Here is a 21,090-nt window from a genome sequence, read left to right as displayed (position 1 = left end):
AAACATAATTACTAACCCATGTTAATCATATCCAAATACCATCATCATCATCTAAAAAGCTTAAAGCATAGATACTTATTAACGAATAGCCTGTCTTTGGTCAAATAAACTACTAACCAACTCGATCGCATGGTGTATATCAATTGACCAAGCATAAGCAATCATCCAATGCAAGCAAAACAAAACGAAGTCGACTACGACCGCAACTAACTACCGACTAGTTATGATGAACCTCCACACACTGATGATGATGGCTATAGCTACTCTTCAGGTTTTTGGGCATATAAAAGCTCAGATTGAGTAACATCCATTTCAGACTCTAGTTATAATTTAAAGCGAGAACTTTGCGCTTTAACATACAAAATCTACGTTGAGGCAAACTGCGATCACACACGAAACGTTTTTTGTGCGCTGTCTCAACGAACATTTAACTGAAAGGAGTCGAAGTGTAAACATTGTTTTATAAATCTTTCTGTGATTTTTGATCATTTTTTTTTTTTTCGTAAAATAAAATTAAATCAAAGTGATTTTGGAAATTGTTTAATACATTTTTTTTTCTGTGATAAATTTTTAAAATTATAAAAAATGATTATAAAATCTACAAACAGTGTTGTGGTATTTTACCTCCTGTGCATTGGATTTGTTGCCAGCATTGAATTGCGTACGTATCTAGTTTAAATAGTTTAATAATAATTTCAAACTGCAACTTAAATAAATATATACACCATCATGGAAGTGTGGATACTGGATTTTTGTCTTTTAACAATTTTACTACCCGTTTTGCCTTAAGAAATCTTTCAAAAGCGCACCGCATAACAAGTAGATTCATGATGGTTGTTGTTTTATTTTTTTTTTCGAAATTGAAATCAATCGTTTGGGATATTGGCTACATGATTTCGAAAAGAAAGAAAAAAACTTGTCCTAGTTTCTTGTAATTGCGTAGATTAGATACTCTATTACAATCTTTACTTTTGCTCCTTGAGATTATGGTTGGTTAATTTTTAATTGACTTTTCGTAATAGAGGATTTTTCCTAACCGGAGTTAAACTGACGTTTATAATCGAATCGAAACATCTAGACGAAGTTATTTTGTTTTTTTTTTGTTTGTTTATTGCATTTCTGTCAACAATTTTTGTTTATCTGAATGACTCTTTATAAATTCAAATCATGTTTATTTATTTCGTGGTTTTTTTTTTTTTTTGTGGAACATAAAGTGCTTGTTTTGCATTGTTAATTAAGATTTTAAAGATTTTATGCTTTAACTAAGGTCAAATTATATTTGAGATGTCACAATTTAAGGTGAATAAATAAATGTCAATTGATGAGTTTGACAGCGAATGACAAATGATCCGGAAAATCTGAACATATTTTGAGTTAAAATTTTGAATCATATTTTTCTACATTGTGCGTTATAGGAGTTTAGGCGGTAATTTTGATGTGAGACAGATATTCGTTAAATATACATATATCAAAATGTAAATAATAATACAAAATCCGTTTCTAACCTAAGTTTTTGTATAATTTTTATTGATATTCCACAAGAAAATAAATAAAATAAAATTTTTTTAACTTTTATCGTAAAAGGCTTTGTAAATTTTAAATTTTGAAAAAGATTGAAAAAAAGGTCTAAAAATTCGTGTTAATGAACACACCTATTGATGATAATGTCAAATATAAAGAAGTCGAAGAATCATTTTTGAGCGATTAAGCTTGTTCAGATAACTGAAATCTCAGAAAATTTTTTATAACACAAATTAAAAATGGTGTTTCATCTACATTTGACTGGGAAAGATGGTATTTTATTTTTGGTCGTAAAAAAACATCCATTTATTGTTTTTTTTTAATAGTTTTTTGGCTTAATAATGAAATACAACATTTGACAGATGAGTGACAAATTTAATGTCAAATTGTTACTCGTATAAATCCGGCATGTGCCGGTGACTTCAAAGACGTGTTCATCAAAACTGGTATCGTGTTCCAAACATTTGAGCAGAATTTAACTAAAAAGCGGACGACACACGAATAAAGTGACTCATGTTTAAAAATGCTGTTTTCATTTTACTTACGTTACAGTACATATTTTTACTTATTTTCCTGGTTGGGTCAACAAAATATTTGAAGGTCAAATTCAAGAACAACTGTCAAAAGTAGTTATTTGTGAGGACAGATGCTAGTGTCAAAATAAAATTTGTATCTGTCATTTTAAAAGAGAAGGGCAAAAAATCTTACATTTTTCAGTATCAGATTTTGAATTTGCGCAACATATATTATTTGACAGGTGGACCAAACATACCTGACATATAATTATAACAACTCTCTCCATGTGCTCCATAAAATGGATATTGCATAACAAAACCCAAACATGCGTCTAATTTCCCACAATTATTTCCGTTACAAACATAATATCAATTGATCCAAGTCACTAGGCCGTATAAAAATCTTCTTTATACCGTGTCCGCATCAAATTGCATCACACAAAAATATCTCTAACGTTACATATTAACTCAATTTTTACTTCATCTTCAAGTTCCTCTCTCTCTCTCTTCCTCTCGTCAATGAAAATGGCCTACGGATATACTCAATGTGAGGAAGTAAAGAATCAAATCTAGAAACAACTTAATTACAGATTATCACGAATCAATTTTGTCTAGCATCGGTTAGTAGTTTTGTTAACCGGTTTGTAATAAGGCAACAAACCAAAACAATTCCGAATTTCTAGTTCAATGTCATTAACCGGCGTGACAGCACAGCCAGCAGCAACAGCAACACAACAACATGAAAGCGAAATCATTTTCCATCAGCTCAAAGTAGTTGTTTTGAATGTTGGCCAAAAGACCAATAACCTTCTTCCGACAGACAACAGTTGTAGTAAAGCTATCGTCCGGTTTTCAATATTTAACTTCAGTTTTCAACTGATTACCATCAATTTGTTTTTAAGGGGAGACGAGAGGGATCATTAAGAGTTGAATATGTCTTATGGGCACGAAGTGATAAATGAAATTGGAAACTTTACCATATTATTGTAATTTTGCAATGCCTTTTTTTTTTTGTTGTGTATTGACGAGGTGTCACTTGTTCAAAATAATATTGTTTTTTTTTTTATTAAAATAAAACAAAAATTAAGTACAAATGCAGAATAATGTTGTAGTTATCCTTGTAATTAATAGTTTATTGCATCGAAACCTAACTTTTTATTAGCAGCATTGGTAAATAAAAGTAAACAAGAGACATGAGTAGCGCTTTTGATTGGAATTTAATAAATCAATTGTTTGTCAATAGATTAGACATCATCAATATTTGTATGATAGGTTTGTCAAAATTAGCTTAAGAGAAAAAATTAACAAAAAAACATTATCTGTCGTTAGAAGCGCATTTGAAGTATAAGAAATGTCAATTTGACAGTAGTTGCTTTGTTTTAATACATATTCATGCTTATTACAGAAGACGCAGTGACTCATTCCCCGGGAATCTACTCGATCCGCAACAGAATCAAATTTCAATCTGTGAACTCCCCGGGATGAACTGTATTATCGATCCACGAAAACACACTTAACTGGTTACCGACATATGTCATTGTTGACACCTTACATAGCCAAATGTCATTCTATCACTTCCGCACTGGCGGCTTCGGTAATACGAAATCTTGTGAAAGTGACTCTCACTCCCGCCGCAGTGCATCTGCGTCTTCGGTAATAGGCATGATTATTTATCTAAAATTGTATTAATTCTTTGAAGAAATGTACATTATGTCAAATTAGTTTGTATAAGAAAAAGAGATGACCATTATTAACATTTTGACAGCTCTATTTCAGTTAATGTTACCGGTATTGGTAGCTTCGCATATGACCACCTAACTAAAGATTTCGCTACTATTATGATCCTATGAAGCTTCTCATCATGATTAATTTAGCACGTGAAAAACTCATATAAGACTTGTAAGAACTCAAAACGATAATGAATGATTTGATTTATTTTAACTGTCAGTTTTACATCTAGAGCTTAAATAGTATATTCCAATATATGTACTTGTACATAGTTTAATATTAATTTGTCTACAAATCGAAAATTCTTTTCTCGGAGTTCGACTATAGAAAAAATCACCTGCTTTTTTTTATTTAATTCTTATTATATTAAGTCAATCTGATCATTAATTTATTTAATTAGGTAGTTTCCTCACGCAGATACCACTCTAATTACATATTCAATCTTCGTTGAACCCAAATTGTCTGATCTATAATATAAATTTTATTTTTATGTTAATATAATCAAGTATCAGAAAAAATAAAGCACATCCCAGACACTGGCAACAACACTTAAAGTAAATTTCCGCATGTTTGCAAATTCTATGATAAATTATAATATTCCAAAGTTGTAAAACACACACGCTTTTGTTGTTTTATTGGCTTCTAACCAAAAAAACATTTTGAATAAGTAAAATTTGCATAAATAAGAAGATTTGCAAAAATAATTGTTATTATTTTGGCTACTAATGTGTTTCCGTCATTTTAAAGACTTTATTAAAAAAAAAAAAAAAAACAGAGGAAATAGATTCATTTTAATATGTTTTCTTCCGGAATAAATATATTCTAAAATTTTAAATAACTTTCATTTGAATAAATTGACATGTGTCATTTTTGTTTAATTTTTTGTTTTTTGTTTTTTGTTTTTCAGCTGAAACATTTCAGAAATGCCAGAGGGATGCGAACTTTGACAAGTGTTTAGTAGAAGCAGTTAACAAGGCGCTGCCACTATTGAAAGATGGTAAGACATTTTTAAAAACAAATTAAATACTTTTTTTGGCAGTTAAATACTGACTTAAGTTTTTGACATACATGTCACCGGATTATCCAAACAGATTTATAGAAAAAGAACGAATTAAATAATGAAATTTAATATGACAGCTGTCAACTTAAAGTCACCAATCATTTTTCCTGTCATTTATTCGTTTTCATACAACAACAAATTAAACATTCATCCTATTTTAGGAAATGAGGAATTTGGTATCCCTCGCCTTGAACCCTTGGAAGTGAAGAGCTTAGTTGTTGATGCTGGCACTCCCCCAATAAACCTCAAACAAACTCTCAAGGATGTTAAGATTTATGATTTAATCAGTACCAGTAAAGTTACCAAATACAGGTTAGTATTTAAATCTCAAACCTATTTTAAAATCAAACAAATCTAATAACTTTTTTTCTCTCTCTGTTTTTTACAAAACAAACAGAACTGATTTGGATAAATATCTGATCATTTGTGACAGCAAAACCGATAGAATGCAAATTTTCGGTGACTACACAATGACAGGAAGGATATTATTGCTACCAATTACCGGAAACGGAAAAGCAAACATCACCTTGGTCAATACCAAAATCGAACATCGTTTAATTGGTGAACCCTACGAAAAAGATGGCGTCAAGTATATGAAATTGAAGGATTACAAAATTGAATTCCATCCAAAACGTGTCTATATGCATTTTGAAAATCTATTCAACGACAAAACTCTATCAGAAACAATGAATAGATTTTTAAATGACAACTGGGAAACAGTTTTCAGTGAATTGAAAATTGGTTATCAAAAGAATATGGGAAAAATCTTTAGAGAATTGTCAAATAAGATCTTTACAAAAGTACCTTTTGATAGAATATTCTTGAGTTGAGTTGTAAATTAATTTAAAATTTGTCGTTTTTGAGATAAGAAATCATTCATCAGTTGAGAAGTATTAGAAATACGGTGGTTCACACAAAATTATATCATTATCACTCTTTTAAGTTAAAATAATTTAAATATAATTTTATAACTAAAAAATAAATAAAAATTGTTATTTGTAAAATTGTGTATTTTATTTGAATTATTGTTTTTCGATTGAATTTTGAAGCGAATTATTCTTTGGTACGAAATTCGAACTAGACTGAAATTCGAATTTGCTGTCGTTTATGATTACCTATTGCATATCTTAGGGCTGGTAATATAACGGATTTTTTTTCAAATTTATTTGTGATACTACTTTCATTTTCTAGGGCTGTTCTTAAAATTGAAACGTCAACATTGTGATTTGTGAAGGTAAATTGACAGTTAATTTACTTGTTAATAAATAAGTAAAAAAGTGATTAATAGTCTGTTTTCACTACAGCCCGAATGAGATAATTTGCAAATTAGGTCTGTTCAGATTTCAAATTCAATTTTTCTTATACGATTTGACATTCGAAATGACAACAGGCTATAGAATTGACCTGATAATTTTCAAACATAGAATTTTGTATTTAAAGAATTTGACAGTTAAACATTTTTGTGCAACAAAATTTGGGTGTTCCAGAATTATGAACTGTACCTCATTTTTTAATGGAAACGACTTTGGGGGAATAGCCTCAAACAGCCCAAATGAGATAATTTCGCAAATAAGGTCAGTTAAAATTACAAAATAAATTTTTTTTCTATGTCATTTGAAATTCGAAATGAGATAATTTGCGAAATTAGTTCTTTCTTATGAAATCATTAAAGGCCGCTAAAAGTCTAAAATTTCTATCCTCCTTTGAAATTTAAAATTTAAATATTTTTCAATTTGAAAATTTAATTGAGATTATTTACAGATTGAAAGTTAGTCTTTTCTTAGAGCATCGATTGAGTGGCTTTTTTTTTTTTGTAAATAGGATAAACTCCTTTCTTACACCAAGTCAAAGTTTTTGAAAGAAACTAAGAATGTGGACCAATATCTACGAATAAAGCCAATACTTTAATGTGATAAGTCACATAATTTCCTAGCTCATTTCATGCAAATGATGTGAACATTTCAAATTTCATTTTTTTAGGGGAAATTATCTTGATTTTGTCCTGGTTGAGAAAGAACTTCAAAAAAACATACATAATTTTGTGCATTTACTTCAACAAAAATTTAAATATTCAAAATCATACTTTCACAAAAAACAATTTTTGAATAAATTTCAATATTATTTTATTTTGCATGTCTATTTACAGGCAGTTATCTCAGAAGTGAGAAACTGATCTTCAAATCAAAATTGTTTATCAAACCACAAATTCTAACAAAAGTAAAAACAATTTTTAAAATAAAAAAAAAGCATTTTGGCATCACTTTTCTATTTTTACCGCTCTCTTTAAATCTTATTGGTATAATTTTTAATCAAAACAAACCCAAACAGTATACAAATTGTTTTCAACAAAAATCAACGAAACAAAACTATAAATTTTTCCAATGTGTGAAAGAGATACAATGAAAAACAACACCAATTTAAGAGAAAACTTACCTTCCAATTTAAGAGTAAACAATGGTGAAATCAAATTAGAAAAAAAAATGCAGAGATGTGAAAAAAAATCCATTTTTCTTTTCCAAAGTTGAGTTCGCGTATAGTCGTCGTCGTCGGTGGAGGTTGATCAAATTTTTCTTCATCAGAAGAAAAAAATTATTCGCGAAGAAAAAAAAATCACTTTTTCATAAATTATTTAACTTATATTCATTAAGTGAACTAAAAACTATAAAATGATTAAGTTTTTCTGTACAAATTCAACTTGAAAAGTCTCAAAAACAACGAAAGAAAATAAAAGAAAAAAAAAACTCGTTCGTCTGCTGCATTCCATGCAAAAAAAAAAAATTAATTTTATACCAAAATAAAACAGAGAAGAAGAGAGTATTGCACTCTCAAACTTGCGATTTGCGGTACTTTACCTTCTGACTGATATCTGATTAATTAGAAACAAAAAATATATAACTTCTAGTGCAAAGTACAATACCGATAAAATTTTTATTTAAAAAAAAAAGAAATACAAATTCTAACCAGAAATTCGATTGGAAAATACAAAAAAAAAAAAAACAAAAGTATACTACACGAAAAAGGAAGGAAGAAAAAAAACCTGTGTGGTGAATAAGAAAAACCATCTACCACAGTTAAGGGGCGTTTAACTCGTTTTTTGACAGCTCATATTTTCGGTGTTTGTTTTTTTTTTCTCTTACTTTTTTTGTTGTTTTCTTGAATACACATATTTTCTCTGAAAATAGTATGAGTGTGGTGTGTTTGTGAATGGCTGCTGCTGTTATTTGTTGTTGTTTGTGGTGGCCTACTGCTTCAGCTTCAACTTCTTGTTCTTTGCCTAAGAAGAAGAAAAACTAATTTCTTTCCATGAAAAACGCAAACGGGATGTCTCGAATTCGCATTCACCGCAAATAATATGGTCGAATTTTCTTCTTTTTCAACACCACCCAAAAACGAAAACAAAATTACTTGATCTTGTTTATTAAATTTTCCTACAAAGTTTGGAAAATTCAATCAAAGAGAAAAATAAATAAAATATACAATAAATTGTATTCAAAAAGAGATCTGTTTGATTTCTATCTATTTTGAATTTGGTGCATTTTCTGGGAGTGCTCTAAAAGAGTTTTTTTGGTGTGTAACCCTAAACCGGCCGTGGCAACTATCGATTTAGTGCAAATTTTCATTTTTACTTCTTTCTTCTTTTTTTGTTGTTGTTGTAGTTTTATAATTCGGGTGTGAATTTAAAAGTGCTAGACGAAAGGACGACAAGATACAACAACAATAAATTAGAATTAATACCTTTGGTCCAATCTGTGGGTGTATTATCTGTCTGCCGCCCACTTTTCGTGAAAAAAGTTTAAATTTTTTCAAATAGCAAAAAAAAATGTTCAACTTTATGAAAAAAGGAACCGGCGAAAAGGACCGGGAAAAATCGGACCGAGAAGAGAAGGAGCGCAGGAAAAAGGAGAAAAAACTGCGAAAGGAAGCAAAAGGAGTTTCGGGCAGTATGAGTACAGAGGAGCTATTGCGGTTAGATGAGGTAAGAGATTTTCTTTTTTCCTTCTTTAAAAATAGTTTTTTCTTATCGTTTTTTTTCTTTTTTTATGTTGTTGTTGTCATTTTTATGTTTTTTTTTTTTATTTGTGCAAGGGGGTGTGGTGGGAGGGGGGGGGGGTGGAAATCATAAAGTGGTGGAGAGGAGAGATAAAATAGTTTTTTTTTTGTTTTTGCTTTTTGGAAAACTTGTTCACAGTAAAGAGATTTTAATGGCTCTACTCTATTTTATTTTCAAGGAGACATTCTTTGTTTTCTTTTCCTTCCTTATCAAGTCACTTTAATAGTTTAATGAACTTTTAATAATGACACTTATGGTCCGAAGTTTCGCATAAGAGGAAAGTTCAACAATGAGTTTATGACTTTTTTTTGAGTATACCTTGATTGATTGATTGATGTTCAGAATTTGAATACATTTAAAAAGTTTAATACTTTAATCAAATGCTCATAGCAGAACTCAAATGTTTCGCACTGAACATTTCCGATGAGTTTGTCAAAATTAAGGTGACCAGCCGCTAAAATTCATTGTAGATTTGAGCCTCAACAAGCCAGCTCTATCCTAAGCAGCTTGCAGTCTTTCTTTAATGGGTTAAGCCAGAACTATAATTGTCGGATCGTCGGATGAAAACGGAGGGGAACAGCGCTCGCAACCGCACTCGACGGATGAAAACTTGTCAAAAATACAAAGAAAACAACAACAATTGACAGTAGCTTCCGACTCCATCCGCCAATTATGGTTCTGCCTTTAGAGTTCAAAAAATTTGGGGACAGAGGATTGTTGACCTGGCCATCTCAACCGTACAACCGTACAGTTTGCTGTTATAAGTGTTGCAAGAGCCGGTTATTTATCGCCAAACAGGCTCATGGACATTTCATTCGCTTTGATGATTGCCGATTTATCGGAATTTGGCTATTTAAATTTTGAACTTGGCGACTTAAGGCTTCTTTAAAATCAAACATTTAACAACAAAAATCCACCAAAAATATGAACAAAGACAACCAATTTCATTTTTTTGTAGGTATGTATTACAATTTTAATTAAACGCCCTTAAGTTAGAATAAAAACTAGAATACCTATATAAAAAAAAATGAAAAACAAATAGGTAATTATACTTGAAACCATATGAGGAAAAGTTATCTGAACATTAAAAAAAAAAAAAATCAAAAATCTTATATAACTACCTACAAAAAAAAATTCTTTGCGTGTTTTTAGACCATTTTTGAAAGCGGCTTTTTTTGGCTTCAAGACTGTCATCAAGCCGCTTTTTCATTTTTAAAATTTTCATTTAAAACACTTTGCTTTATTTTACTTTAAAATACTCATAATTTCATCTCTATTTCATTGACTTTTTGTTTCATACTCTTTAAATTTTTTCCAAATTATTTTCATTGTTGCATTAAATTTCAAATTGAATTTCTTAAAACGCATTTGTTTTTAAAAAAGGAAATTCATTATTGATTGTTCATCGTTTTACCAATTTGTTCTTTTAATATTGACTTGAAACAATTTTATTAATCTACCTATTTGTAACTTAAATAGAAAATAAAATCGAATAATAACCAGGACAATTACTTGGATTTCTGTTTTTGTTTATTACGGAATCAAGACTTGGGTCGATATTTATTATTTGGGAATTTTTTAAACGGTGCAATAATAAAGATTTTTTGAAATCTTGCCTCTAAAATATTTTAACAACACTAGTTGTATCTTCTGTCAAAATACACACTTTAGAGTTTCATTCGCTAAAAAAAGTGGTTTCCTTTAAAATATGCCGTACCTAACTCGATTTTCGATTCAGGATCAAAAAATCAAACAAGTGTGTTTTTATAGCAAATTTTCACATCGTGTAGATGTGTCCGAAATCCTTTTTTGGCCTAGAATTACCCATATTGGATTCCATACCGACTTTTTTTTTAATCAACCAGATCTTAGCAATCCTTTGTGCAAAATTTTATTATCTTATCTAAGAAAAAAAAAAATCACCTTTTGAAATGGTACACATCACGGCTCCTCAATAGCTCGCTTCACGTAAAACTTGGCACTAATAGGTAGTCCCTAGTAAAAAATCGTTTAAAATACTTTGTCAACCAATTCTCAACCAATTTTCATACAAAATATTATAATATATTAAAAAAAACATCTTGTTTTTAAAACATTTGCTTTAAATTGATGTCGAATTTAAATAACAAAAATAAATAGAACTTTTGAAATTGCTCAGCTTAAAAAGTCTAGGTGGTGTAACCAAACCACATGTTTTAAACATTGTTGAAAATTCTAAATGTCTTTTTCAAAACCAGTACCTACAAAATAAAAAATTAGTGAAAATTTGACTTTAGCACCTGGCTACACAGTGTTGTGCCCAATCACGTTCCAATTCACATTTTCTAGGAACAAACGTCAAAAAGAGGAAAATCCTCACCTCTCTTGCCTACAAACTGACTGGTTAGGCGATTGAAAAATCACCGTGTAGTCCGGCACTTAGGAAGTTACGAATATTTAACATACCGTTTTGTAATCAGTGCAACGTGATAGGTTTCCTCCCTCGTATATTTTCAGTATCATATAGTGTAATTTGTTTCGATCTAGCTGGTCTAGTTATCCAATTTTTGATATTTGGTCAAAAGGAAACAGATCAATATTTATAGTTTCATAAAAACTGTTAACGGAAAAATGATATGTTTGGAGGCTAAACGCTCTGCTATAACAAAAAATATCTAAATCAAGATTCAGTAGAGGCAACAAATTCTCACTAATCGACAGCTAACCGACAGTTAACTCCCGAAGTTAACTGATTCCTCGCAGATTCGCTTGATGCTATAGTATTTCTGCCGCTGTCGGTCGAAGATAAGTCCGGTGCTCATCCTCAGTATTTTTCCTCTCGAACATTTGTAGTTCCTGCATGGCTAACTAAGTACAAACACAGAAATCTTCCCATATAAAAAAGAGACAAAAGATTCCGTAATCACATATGTATATGTAGTTCAATTTTTCAAAATTCCATATTATAAATTCTACAGTGATTCAGATTTTGGACGATGTTATTGATTTCTATAGCAAAAAGAAACAAACTTTTTCACTATCTGTAATATTCTGTAATATGTACAATGTACATACCTACATTTTAAGCTAATTCTCATTGGCAGTCAATTTCAATCAAATGAACATTTAAAAATGTGTAATTTTTAGCGCACGCAAAAATATGTTTCTTTTCCAAATGTAATGTCAAATAAACAATGTCAATGTCATGAGGAGCGATTGCCTCGTTAGAAAATTGTCTCTATAATGTCGAATTCCTTTCAATTTTTTGAATCGCCTCAAAAAAATCGAATTTTTGGTGTTAAAAAGGAACATGAAAACAGACCGAATTCTTTTTGCTATTGTATGTGTGTCATTTGACAACAATTTTTACAAAAACGTCAAGCTGAAACCAAAACAATTTCTGCAAAATAAAACCAGAGATTCCTTTGATCAATAATTTTGTTTATTTTCTTCGGTAATATAAATTTATTTTAATCAGAATCAAACGGAAATTGCAGTTATTATTAAGATCTGAGTGAAGAAAAAAAAAAAAAAAAAAAAAAAAAAAAAAAAAAAAAAAAAAAAAAAAAAAAGATGAAGTAGAAGGTTAATTATTTTGGCCGTATGCTGATGCTTTGCAGAGATACAAGTTTCTTGAAGACAATCACGGGAAGAAAAGTCACAGTAAATTGACTTTTTCACAAAAAGTATGCCAGGAAAAAATATATTTTGATCGCACATTGTTTATTTTATTTATTTCATACTTTTCCGCAATAAAAAGACGATATTCGATCACAATTTACTCTTTATTTGAAGTTGGTGTTCTCAAATAAACAAACAACACGAAGAAAGCTTTCAGCTTGACGTTTGAAAAATGTCAAATGTTCCATGTATGTGTGCAAATCCGTGTAAATCTTTCAAAAAAGAGGGATTAAAAAAAATTCGAATTCTGCTTCGTTTGAGGCGAATTTTTTTTCTATGGAACATGATTTTCAGAAAAAATTCGCTTTAAGATCGCCGAAAATTCGATTTTTCCAGTCAAAGGAATTCGTCATAAAATACACTTGTCTCAGTTTATTTACAAAGACACCCAACTAACAAGATTTTATTTTAGTCTTTTTGTATTTTTCATTTCTTTTGGCAACTTGCCAAACGATTTTGATGGTATTTATAAAAAATATAAAACACACACATAAAATGCAAATCTAACCGAATTAATGTTTACCATTTGTTGGTTTGGTGAACTCGACTTGCTAAAAACTATAATTCCAAGCTTATTGTGCAAAAAGCATGGAATTATAAATAACAAACATTTCCTAATGTTACTCATTGTTTTATGAATTAGATTCGAATTTTATTGTGTAAGGTGTTAGCAGCAGCAAGTCATGGTATAAAATGAAACGCCTTATTTAGCAGTCAATCACGCAAGACTATTGCAACAGTTAAATAAGAAGGCAATATTGTTTGGATATTTTATTATGAATGGAAAAATGAACAACTTTTCGTCTGGGAAAACTAATATAGCAAAATTGAATTTTTCGTATGCGAATATTCGAAAGGCCAAAAAAAAGTTAATACAAAAAATAATAAGTAGTAAGTTTAAATACGTCATTGTCATATTAATCGTGCTTCCATCGTGTATACTACATTTTAAACATGAATACGAGTACATAATTTCCAAAATTTGAGACTATTTATCCAAAACTAAAGGCAACTAATGCGCATGACGTTTTGTTAACTATAATAAAAGTCAATAATAATCAACCTTATTCACCCTCGGCTTCATTCTCTTATACAGGCAGACAGACACACAAAAAATAATATTTGCTTTTGAAAAGAAGAATGCGATTCATTGTAAATTCTTAAGGTGTGCTTACTTTGCAATGCAAACAAAATTCAATAGTTTGACAATAAATACACGCCAATTCGTATCAAGAACGTTTAACTGTTATTTTTTCGCTATACAAAAAAGAATCTTGATATGAATACTAATTTGCTATTTCAATATGTTAGGGTACCTTCCAAGTGCGGTAGAATGATTGTTCTCAATTTAGAGGGAAAGACTCATTTTCTGCAAACGTCAATTGAAACATTCAAAACACTATCCAAATCAAACAAGAACAAAAAAAAATTGGCAAATCCACATAGAAACTAATTAAACAAAAAAAGATTTAGGAAAAAAGGAAAATCGAAAACAATTGTGACATAGAGCCATTTTAAGTTAGCTTTTTAGCTCTTGTTAATCTGATTTCCTTGATGAAAGCGATTGCCAGTAGCAAACTAAATCATTCATTCATGGTGACATAGAAAGAGATTTCCGCATACAAGACGACCTCCAGTGTCAATTAAATATTTCAGACACTTTAGTCAAAGTCTTTAATGCTATACCAAAGAAGCCATATGAATGATTTTGTTTGTTTTGTTAATGACAAGAGAGAATTTTTAACCCTTAAATTCAAATGAAGGTAGAAATGGGGAGGGTTAAGTGTTTAATTCCATCTTTTTTTTTTACTATGTGATGGTCATTAATTGTGTGTATTTAAAGGATTTAAATGGCAGTCGTGGAAAATATTTATTTTTAAGTTAAAGAATATTGAACTTAGGTTTTGAAAATTGTCAATTAGGACAGACGACTGTTTCTTTTAGCTATCGACTATCGAGCACCCGAAATAAGTTTTCTGAAACTTTGAACACGTTATTTCTAATTCTTTTCTTTAACACTAAAAGAGCTACGAAGAGACCCACGAGTTCCAATATGAAAAACTTACACTGGTCGGCAACGAAAGTAGAGCTAGAACCAAACTATACTTTTTTAAAGGATTTTTGTGTGCTAAGTCCGATTTCGCATTTAAAATTTCACTGGCACGTCACGTTTTTCAAATACTTGAATATTAAAACGTCAAAAACTCGTTTTTTTTTCGGTACATTTGATGTCGAATTACATCACCGTAAAATATATTTTTTTGCAAATCTTATGCAATCTCGAAACGCAATATAGTATTGTCTTTTACTATCATGGCTGTTCTAATATTCGTTTGAATTTGAAAACGAAAACAAAAATTGAATGCGTACGGATTTAAAACGGTTTTTCTGATTTCCATTCGACTTTTTTGTTCGAGAATATTGTTTTCCGGTAACATATTGTTGTCCGGATTGAAAACGGCATACGTTGGATTGTAGGTCCGTTCGTTTTTTTAAACACCTATGAATTTGCAAAATGCGTTTGAATACGGAATTCGGAACAGCTAAAATTTGAAAACGGGAGAAAATAGAATTCGAACTTTTCAAAATTAATTTTTTTTTTTTCTTAAAGATATTGGAACAAGACATTTATGGTATCTCAAAATCTAAGTACATATAACAAAGAATGGTTTTTTGATACAAATTCCAGTTTGCGACTTCTTATTTGGACTTTTAAAAGAACATATTAAGGAATTTTTTTTTTGATTAAGAGTCAGAGCCATAGCCGTAGCTAGGATTTCATTTCGGGGGGGGGGGTTAGCTCAGACCAAACAAAATTTTTTTTTAGAAATCACAATACTTTGTATCAACTATATCTATATGTAAGATGTAACTGCAGTCGATTCTAAATCCCGCTAAATCAAATAGTCATTTGAACTGTGTAGAAGCGAAAAATTTGCTAATATCCTTTTTAAGTGTTTTTTAGGAGAGGAATTCGTAGTTAAAAGTTTAAAAAAGCCCTGCTTACGGTAAACGAATTTAAAAATGGCCGAATATTCAGCGGCATCTCTAGTTTTGTAGGTACAAAGAGTGATAAGTTGGTTGATATAAATTGCGAGCGTTAGCGAACAAGAAAATTTTTTTTAAGAAACAAATCTTAACCATTCTAAGGCTTTATAAAAAAAATTATTTCGTAAGATTTAATATATAAAACATTGAAAAATGGACTTTTTCTTGCACTGAAATTTTGTAGCAGAAAATTGACAGGTACATTCTATCTATTGAGTTCTAAATGAAATAAGCAATACTTAAGAACCAAAATTTTAAATAATACAAGTTGTTTGACATGAGCTAATTACACTGGTCAACAAGGTTTTTGTTACAGAAACCAGGGTATACTTTTCTATAGGCTGAGCTCGAATCCGAAGTCAGAAAAATTCTATCACATCACGTTTTGGAGATATTCCCGTTAGAAAATCGAAAATGCCGATTTTTAATGACCCTGAACTTTGCCGACAATTTAACTGCTGGTCTTTGGACTTCTGCCACTGCCGTAAAACTCAACTGATTTTCAAAAACTTAACGTCAATCGCTTCGCCTGAATGAATACTCGATACGCCATTTTTTAGTTTTTTTTTTTATTTGCCGTTTTTACGAAGTTTTGGCCAAAAGAGTCAGAAATTCCCCAAAAAAATGTCGTCTAAAACTTCAGACCTCTGCCACTGCCGTAAAACTGAACTGTTTTTCAAAAACTTAACGGCAATCGCTTTGTCTCAACAAATACTCGATACGCCATTTTTTAGTTTTTTTTATTTACCGTTTTTACGAAGTTTTGGCCAAAAGAGCCAAAATGCTCAAAAAAAATGTCGTCTAAAACTTCAGACCTCTGCCACTGCCGTAAAACTCAACTGTTTTTCAAAAACTTAACGGCAATCGCTTTGTCTCAACAAATCCTCGATACGCCATTTTTTAGTTTTTTTTTATTTACCGTTTTTACGAAGTTTTGGCCAAAAGAGTCAAAATGCTCAAAAAAAAATGTCGGCTAAAACTTCAGACCTCTGCCACTACCGTAAAACTCAACTGTTTTTCAAAAACTTAATAGCAATCGCTTCGTCTCAACAAATACTCGATACGCCATTTTTTAGTTTTTTTTTATTTACCGTTTTTACGAAGTTTTGGCCAAAAGAGCCAAAATGCTCAAAAAAAAATGTCGTCTAAAACTTCAGACCTCTGCCACTGCCGTAAAACTCAACTGTTTTTCAAAAACTTAACGGCAATCGCTTCGTCTCAACAAATACTCGATACGCCATTTTTTAGTTTTTTTTTATTTACAGTTTTTAAGAAGTTTTGGCCAAAAGAGTCAGAAATTCCCAAAAAAAATGTCGTCTAAAACTTCAGACCTCTGCCACTGCCGTAAAACTCAACTGTTTTTCAAAAACTTAACGGCAATCGCTTCGTCTTAACAAATACTCGATACGCCTTTTTTTAGTTTTTTTTTATTTACCGTTTTTACGAAGTTTTGGCCGAAAGAGTCAGAAATTCCCAAAAAAAATGTCGTCTAAAACTTCAGACCTCTGCCACTGCCGTAAAACTCAACTGTTTTTCAAAAACTTAACGGCAATCGCTTCGTCTCAACAAATACTCGATACGCCATTTTTTAGTTTTTTTTTATTTACCGTTTTTACGAAGTTTTGGCCAAAAGAGCCAAAATGATCAAAAAAAAATGTCGTCTAAAACTTCAGACCTCTGCCACTGCCGTAAAACTCAACTGTTTTTCAAAAACTTAACGGCAATCGCTTCGTCTCAACAAATACTCGATACGCCATTTTTTAGTTTTTTTTTTATTTACCGTTTTTACGAAGTTTTGGCCAAAAGAGCCAAAATGATAAAAAAAAAAATGTCGTCTAAAACTTCAGACCTCTGCCACTGCCGTAAAACTCAACTGTTTTTCAAAAACTTAACGGCAATCGCTTCGTCTCAACAAATACTCGATACGCCATTTTTTAGTTTTTTTTTTATTTACCGTTTTTACGAAGTTTTGGCCAAAAGAGCCAAAATGCTCAAAAAAAATGTCGTCTAAAACTTCAGACCTCTGCCACTGCCGTAAAACTGAACTGTTTTTTCAAAAACTTAACGGCAATCGCTTCGTCTCAACAAATACTCGATACGCCATTTTTTAGTTTTTTTTTATTTACAGTTTTTAAGAAGTTTTGGCCAAAAGAGTCAGAAATTCCCAAAAAAAATGTCGTCTAAAACTTCAGACCTCTGCCACTGCCGTAAAACTCAACTGTTTTTCAAAAACTTAACGGCAATCGCTTCGTCTCAACAAATACTCGATACGCCATTTTTTAGTTTTTTTTTATTTACCGTTTTTACGAAGTTTTGGCCAAAAGAGCCAAAATGCTCAAAAAAAATGTCGTCTAAAACTTCAGACCTCTGCCACTGCCGTAAAACTCAATTGTTTTTCAAAAACTTAACGGCAATCGCTTCGTCTCAACAAATACTCGATACGCCATTTTTTAGTTTTTTTTTATTTACCGTTTTTACGAAGTTTTGGCCAAAAGAGCCAAAATGCTCAAAAAAAATGTCGTCTAAAACTTCAGACCTCTGCCACTGCCGTAAAACTCAACTGTTTTTCAAAAACTTAACGGCAATCGCTTCGTCTCAACAAATACTCGATACGCCATTTTTTAGTTTTTTTTTATTTACCGTTTTTACGAAGTTTTGGCCAAAAGAGCCAAAATGCTCAAAAAAAAATGTCGTCTAAAACTTCAGACCTCTGCCACTGCCGTAAAACTCAACTGTTTTTCAAAAACTTAACGGCAATCGCTTCGTCTCAACAAATACTCGATACGCCATTTTTTAGTTTTTTTTTTTATTTACCGTTTTTACGAAGTTTTAGCCAAAAGAGCCAAAATGATCAAAAAAAAATGTCGTCTAAAACTTCAGACCTCTGCCACTGCCGTAAAACTCAACTGTTTTTCAAAAACTTAACGGCAATCGCTTCGTCTCAACAAATACTCGATACGCCATTTTTTAGTTTTTTTTTATTTACCGTTTTTACGAAGTTTTGGCCAAAAGAGCCAAAATGCTCAAAAAAATGTCGTCTTAACAAATACTCGATAAGCCTTTTTTTAGTTTTTTTTTAATTACCGTTTTTACGAAGTTTTGGCCGAAAGAGTCAGAAATTCCCAAAAAAAATGTCGTCTAAAACTTCAGACCTCTGCCACTGCCGTAAAACTCAACTGTTTTTCAAAAACTTAACGGCAATCGCTTCGTCTCAACAAATACTCGATACGCCATTTTTTAGTTTTTTTTTATTTACCGTTTTTACGAAGTTTTGGCCAAAAGAGCCAAAATGATCAAAAAAAAATGTCGTCTAAAACTTCAGACCTCTGCCACTGCCGTAAAACTCAACTGTTTTTCAAAAACTTAACGGCAATCGCTTCGTCTCAACAAATACTCGATACGCCATTTTTTAGTTTTTTTTTTATTTACCGTTTTTACGAAGTTTTGGCCAAAAGAGCCAAAATGCTAAAAAAAAAAATGTCGTCTAAAACTTCAGACCTCTGCCACTGCCGTAAAACTCAACTGTTTTTCAAAAACTTAACGGCAATCGCTTCGTCTCAACAAATACTCGATACGCCATTTTTTAGTTTTTTTTTATTTACCGTTTTTACGAAGTTTTGGCCAAAAGAGCCAAAATGCTCAAAAAAAATGTCGTCTAAAACTTCAGACCTCTGCCACTGCCGTAAAACTGAACTGTTTTTTCAAAAACTTAACGGCAATCGCTTCGTCTCAACAAATACTCGATACGCCATTTTTTAGTTTTTTTTTATTTACAGTTTTTAAGAAGTTTTGGCCAAAAGAGTCAGAAATTCCCAAAAAAAATGTCGTCTAAAACTTCAGACCTCTGCCACTGCCGTAAAACTCAACTGTTTTTCAAAAACTTAACGGCAATCGCTTCGTCTCAACAAATACTCGATACGCCATTTTTTAGTTTTTTTTTATTTACCGTTTTTACGAAGTTTTGGCCAAAAGAGCCAAAATGCTCAAAAAAAATGTCGTCTAAAACTTCAGACCTCTGCCACTGCCGTAAAACTCAATTGTTTTTCAAAAACTTAACGGCAATCGCTTCGTCTCAACAAATACTCGATACGCCATTTTTTAGTTTTTTTTTATTTACCGTTTTTACGAAGTTTTGGCCAAAAGAGCCAAAATGCTCAAAAAAAATGTCGTCTAAAACTTCAGACCTCTGCCACTGCCGTAAAACTCAACTGTTTTTCAAAAACTTAACGGCAATCGCTTCGTCTCAACAAATACTCGATACGCCATTTTTTAGTTTTTTTTTATTTACCGTTTTTACGAAGTTTTGGCCAAAAGAGCCAAAATGCTCAAAAAAAAATGTCGTCTAAAACTTCAGACCTCTGCCACTGCCGTAAAACTCAACTGTTTTTCAAAAACTTAACGGCAATCGCTTCGTCTCAACAAATACTCGATACGCCATTTTTTAGTTTTTTTTTTATTTACCGTTTTTTACGAAGTTTTAGCCAAAAGAGCCAAAATGATCAAAAAAAAATGTCGTCTAAAACTTCAGACCTCTGCCACTGCCGTAAAACTCAACTGTTTTTCAAAAACTTAACGGCAATCGCTTCGTCTCAACAAATACTCGATACGCCATTTTTTAGTTTTTTTTTATTTACCGTTTTTACGAAGTTTTGGCCAAAAGAGCCAAAATGCTCAAAAAAATGTCGTCTAAAACTTCAAACCTCAGCCGGCAGGAATTTGTTTAAGTGAGTGCTCTCTGTATGGGTTTTTAGTTTTTGATATGGTTTAACTTTTTCTGCTTCTTTTGTTTTATTAAATTTTCGTATTATTTAAGTTTTATTAAATTAGTTTTATTATTGTAAGTTGGTTAGCCACTTTGAACAGAGATCGCATTTGTAAACGAAGTATTCATCTTCAATTTCTTCCTTTATTTTTTTTTTTCAAATAAGACAAGCAGGTTAAATGGCGTCCATTTTTTTGCATAAATTGCAGATTACCCAATCTGTTCGTCTTCCGATCTCTCCCTGACCACAAACAAAACATCTACCATGTACATTTAATGATTTTTTGACGCACTCAACCTGTAATGTTTTTTTCAAAGAATCAGGCCAAAACTTCGTAAAAACTGTAAATAAAAAAAAACTAAAAAATGGCGTATCGAGTATTTGTTGAGACGAAGCGATTGCCGTTAAGTTTTTGAAAAAACAGTTCAGTTTTACGGCAGTGGCAGAGGTCTGAAGTTTTAGACGACATTTTTTTTGAGCATTTTGGCTCTTTTGGCCAAAACTTCGTAAAAACGGTAAATAAAAAAAAACTAAAAAATGGCGTATCGAGTATTTGTTGAGACGAAGCGATTGCCGTTAAGTTTTTGAAAAACAGTTGAGTTTTACGGCAGTGGCAGAGGTCTGAAGTTTTAGACGACATTTTTTTTTTTAGCATTTTGGCTCTTTTGGCCAAAACTTCGTAAAAACGGTAAATAAAAAAAAAACTAAAAATTGGCGTATCGAGTATTTGTTGAGACGAAGCGA

General features: G+C 31.2%; 2 protein-coding genes across 3 annotated transcripts in view; both read left to right on the top strand.

Annotated features, from left to right (window-relative positions):
- The first annotated feature begins 313 nt into the window (after nt 1–313).
- Nucleotides 314–5,753, top strand: LOC129918550 (protein takeout). Its single transcript, XM_055999155.1, has 4 exons — nt 314–661; nt 4,672–4,761; nt 4,986–5,136; nt 5,222–5,753. Exons 1-4 carry the CDS (start codon nt 586–588, stop codon nt 5,652–5,654), a joined length of 750 nt encoding a protein of 249 aa, XP_055855130.1. The 5' UTR covers nt 314–585; the 3' UTR covers nt 5,655–5,753.
- Nucleotides 5,754–7,356: 1,603 nt separating this feature from the next.
- LOC129917785 (unconventional myosin-XVIIIa) overlaps nt 7,357–21,090 on the top strand; it is a 154,438-nt gene continuing 140,704 nt past the window's right edge. For both annotated transcript variants that reach the window (XM_055997931.1, XM_055997928.1), the window contains exon 1: nt 7,357–8,800. In XM_055997931.1, the coding sequence (XP_055853906.1) occupies nt 8,645–8,800 (156 nt within the window). In that variant the 5' untranslated portion in view covers nt 7,357–8,644. The remainder of the gene's footprint in view (nt 8,801–21,090) is intronic.

The sequence above is a fragment of the Episyrphus balteatus genome, chromosome 4 (genome assembly GCF_945859705.1).
Source record: "Episyrphus balteatus chromosome 4, idEpiBalt1.1, whole genome shotgun sequence".
Classification (NCBI taxonomy): Eukaryota; Metazoa; Arthropoda; class Insecta; order Diptera; family Syrphidae; genus Episyrphus; species Episyrphus balteatus.
Note: the sequence above shows the minus strand (reverse complement) of the source record. Positions and strands in the feature narration are given on the sequence as shown.

Coding starts and splice junctions, on each gene's coding strand:
- LOC129918550 (XM_055999155.1), top strand. CDS start 586: ATGATTATAAAATCTACAAACAGTGTTGTGGTATTTTACCTCCTGTGC. Junction 662..4,671: donor TGTTGCCAGCATTGAATTGC/GTACGTATCTAG, acceptor TTTGTTTTTCAG/CTGAAACATTTCAGAAATGC. Junction 4,762..4,985: donor GCTGCCACTATTGAAAGATG/GTAAGACATTTT, acceptor ATCCTATTTTAG/GAAATGAGGAATTTGGTATC.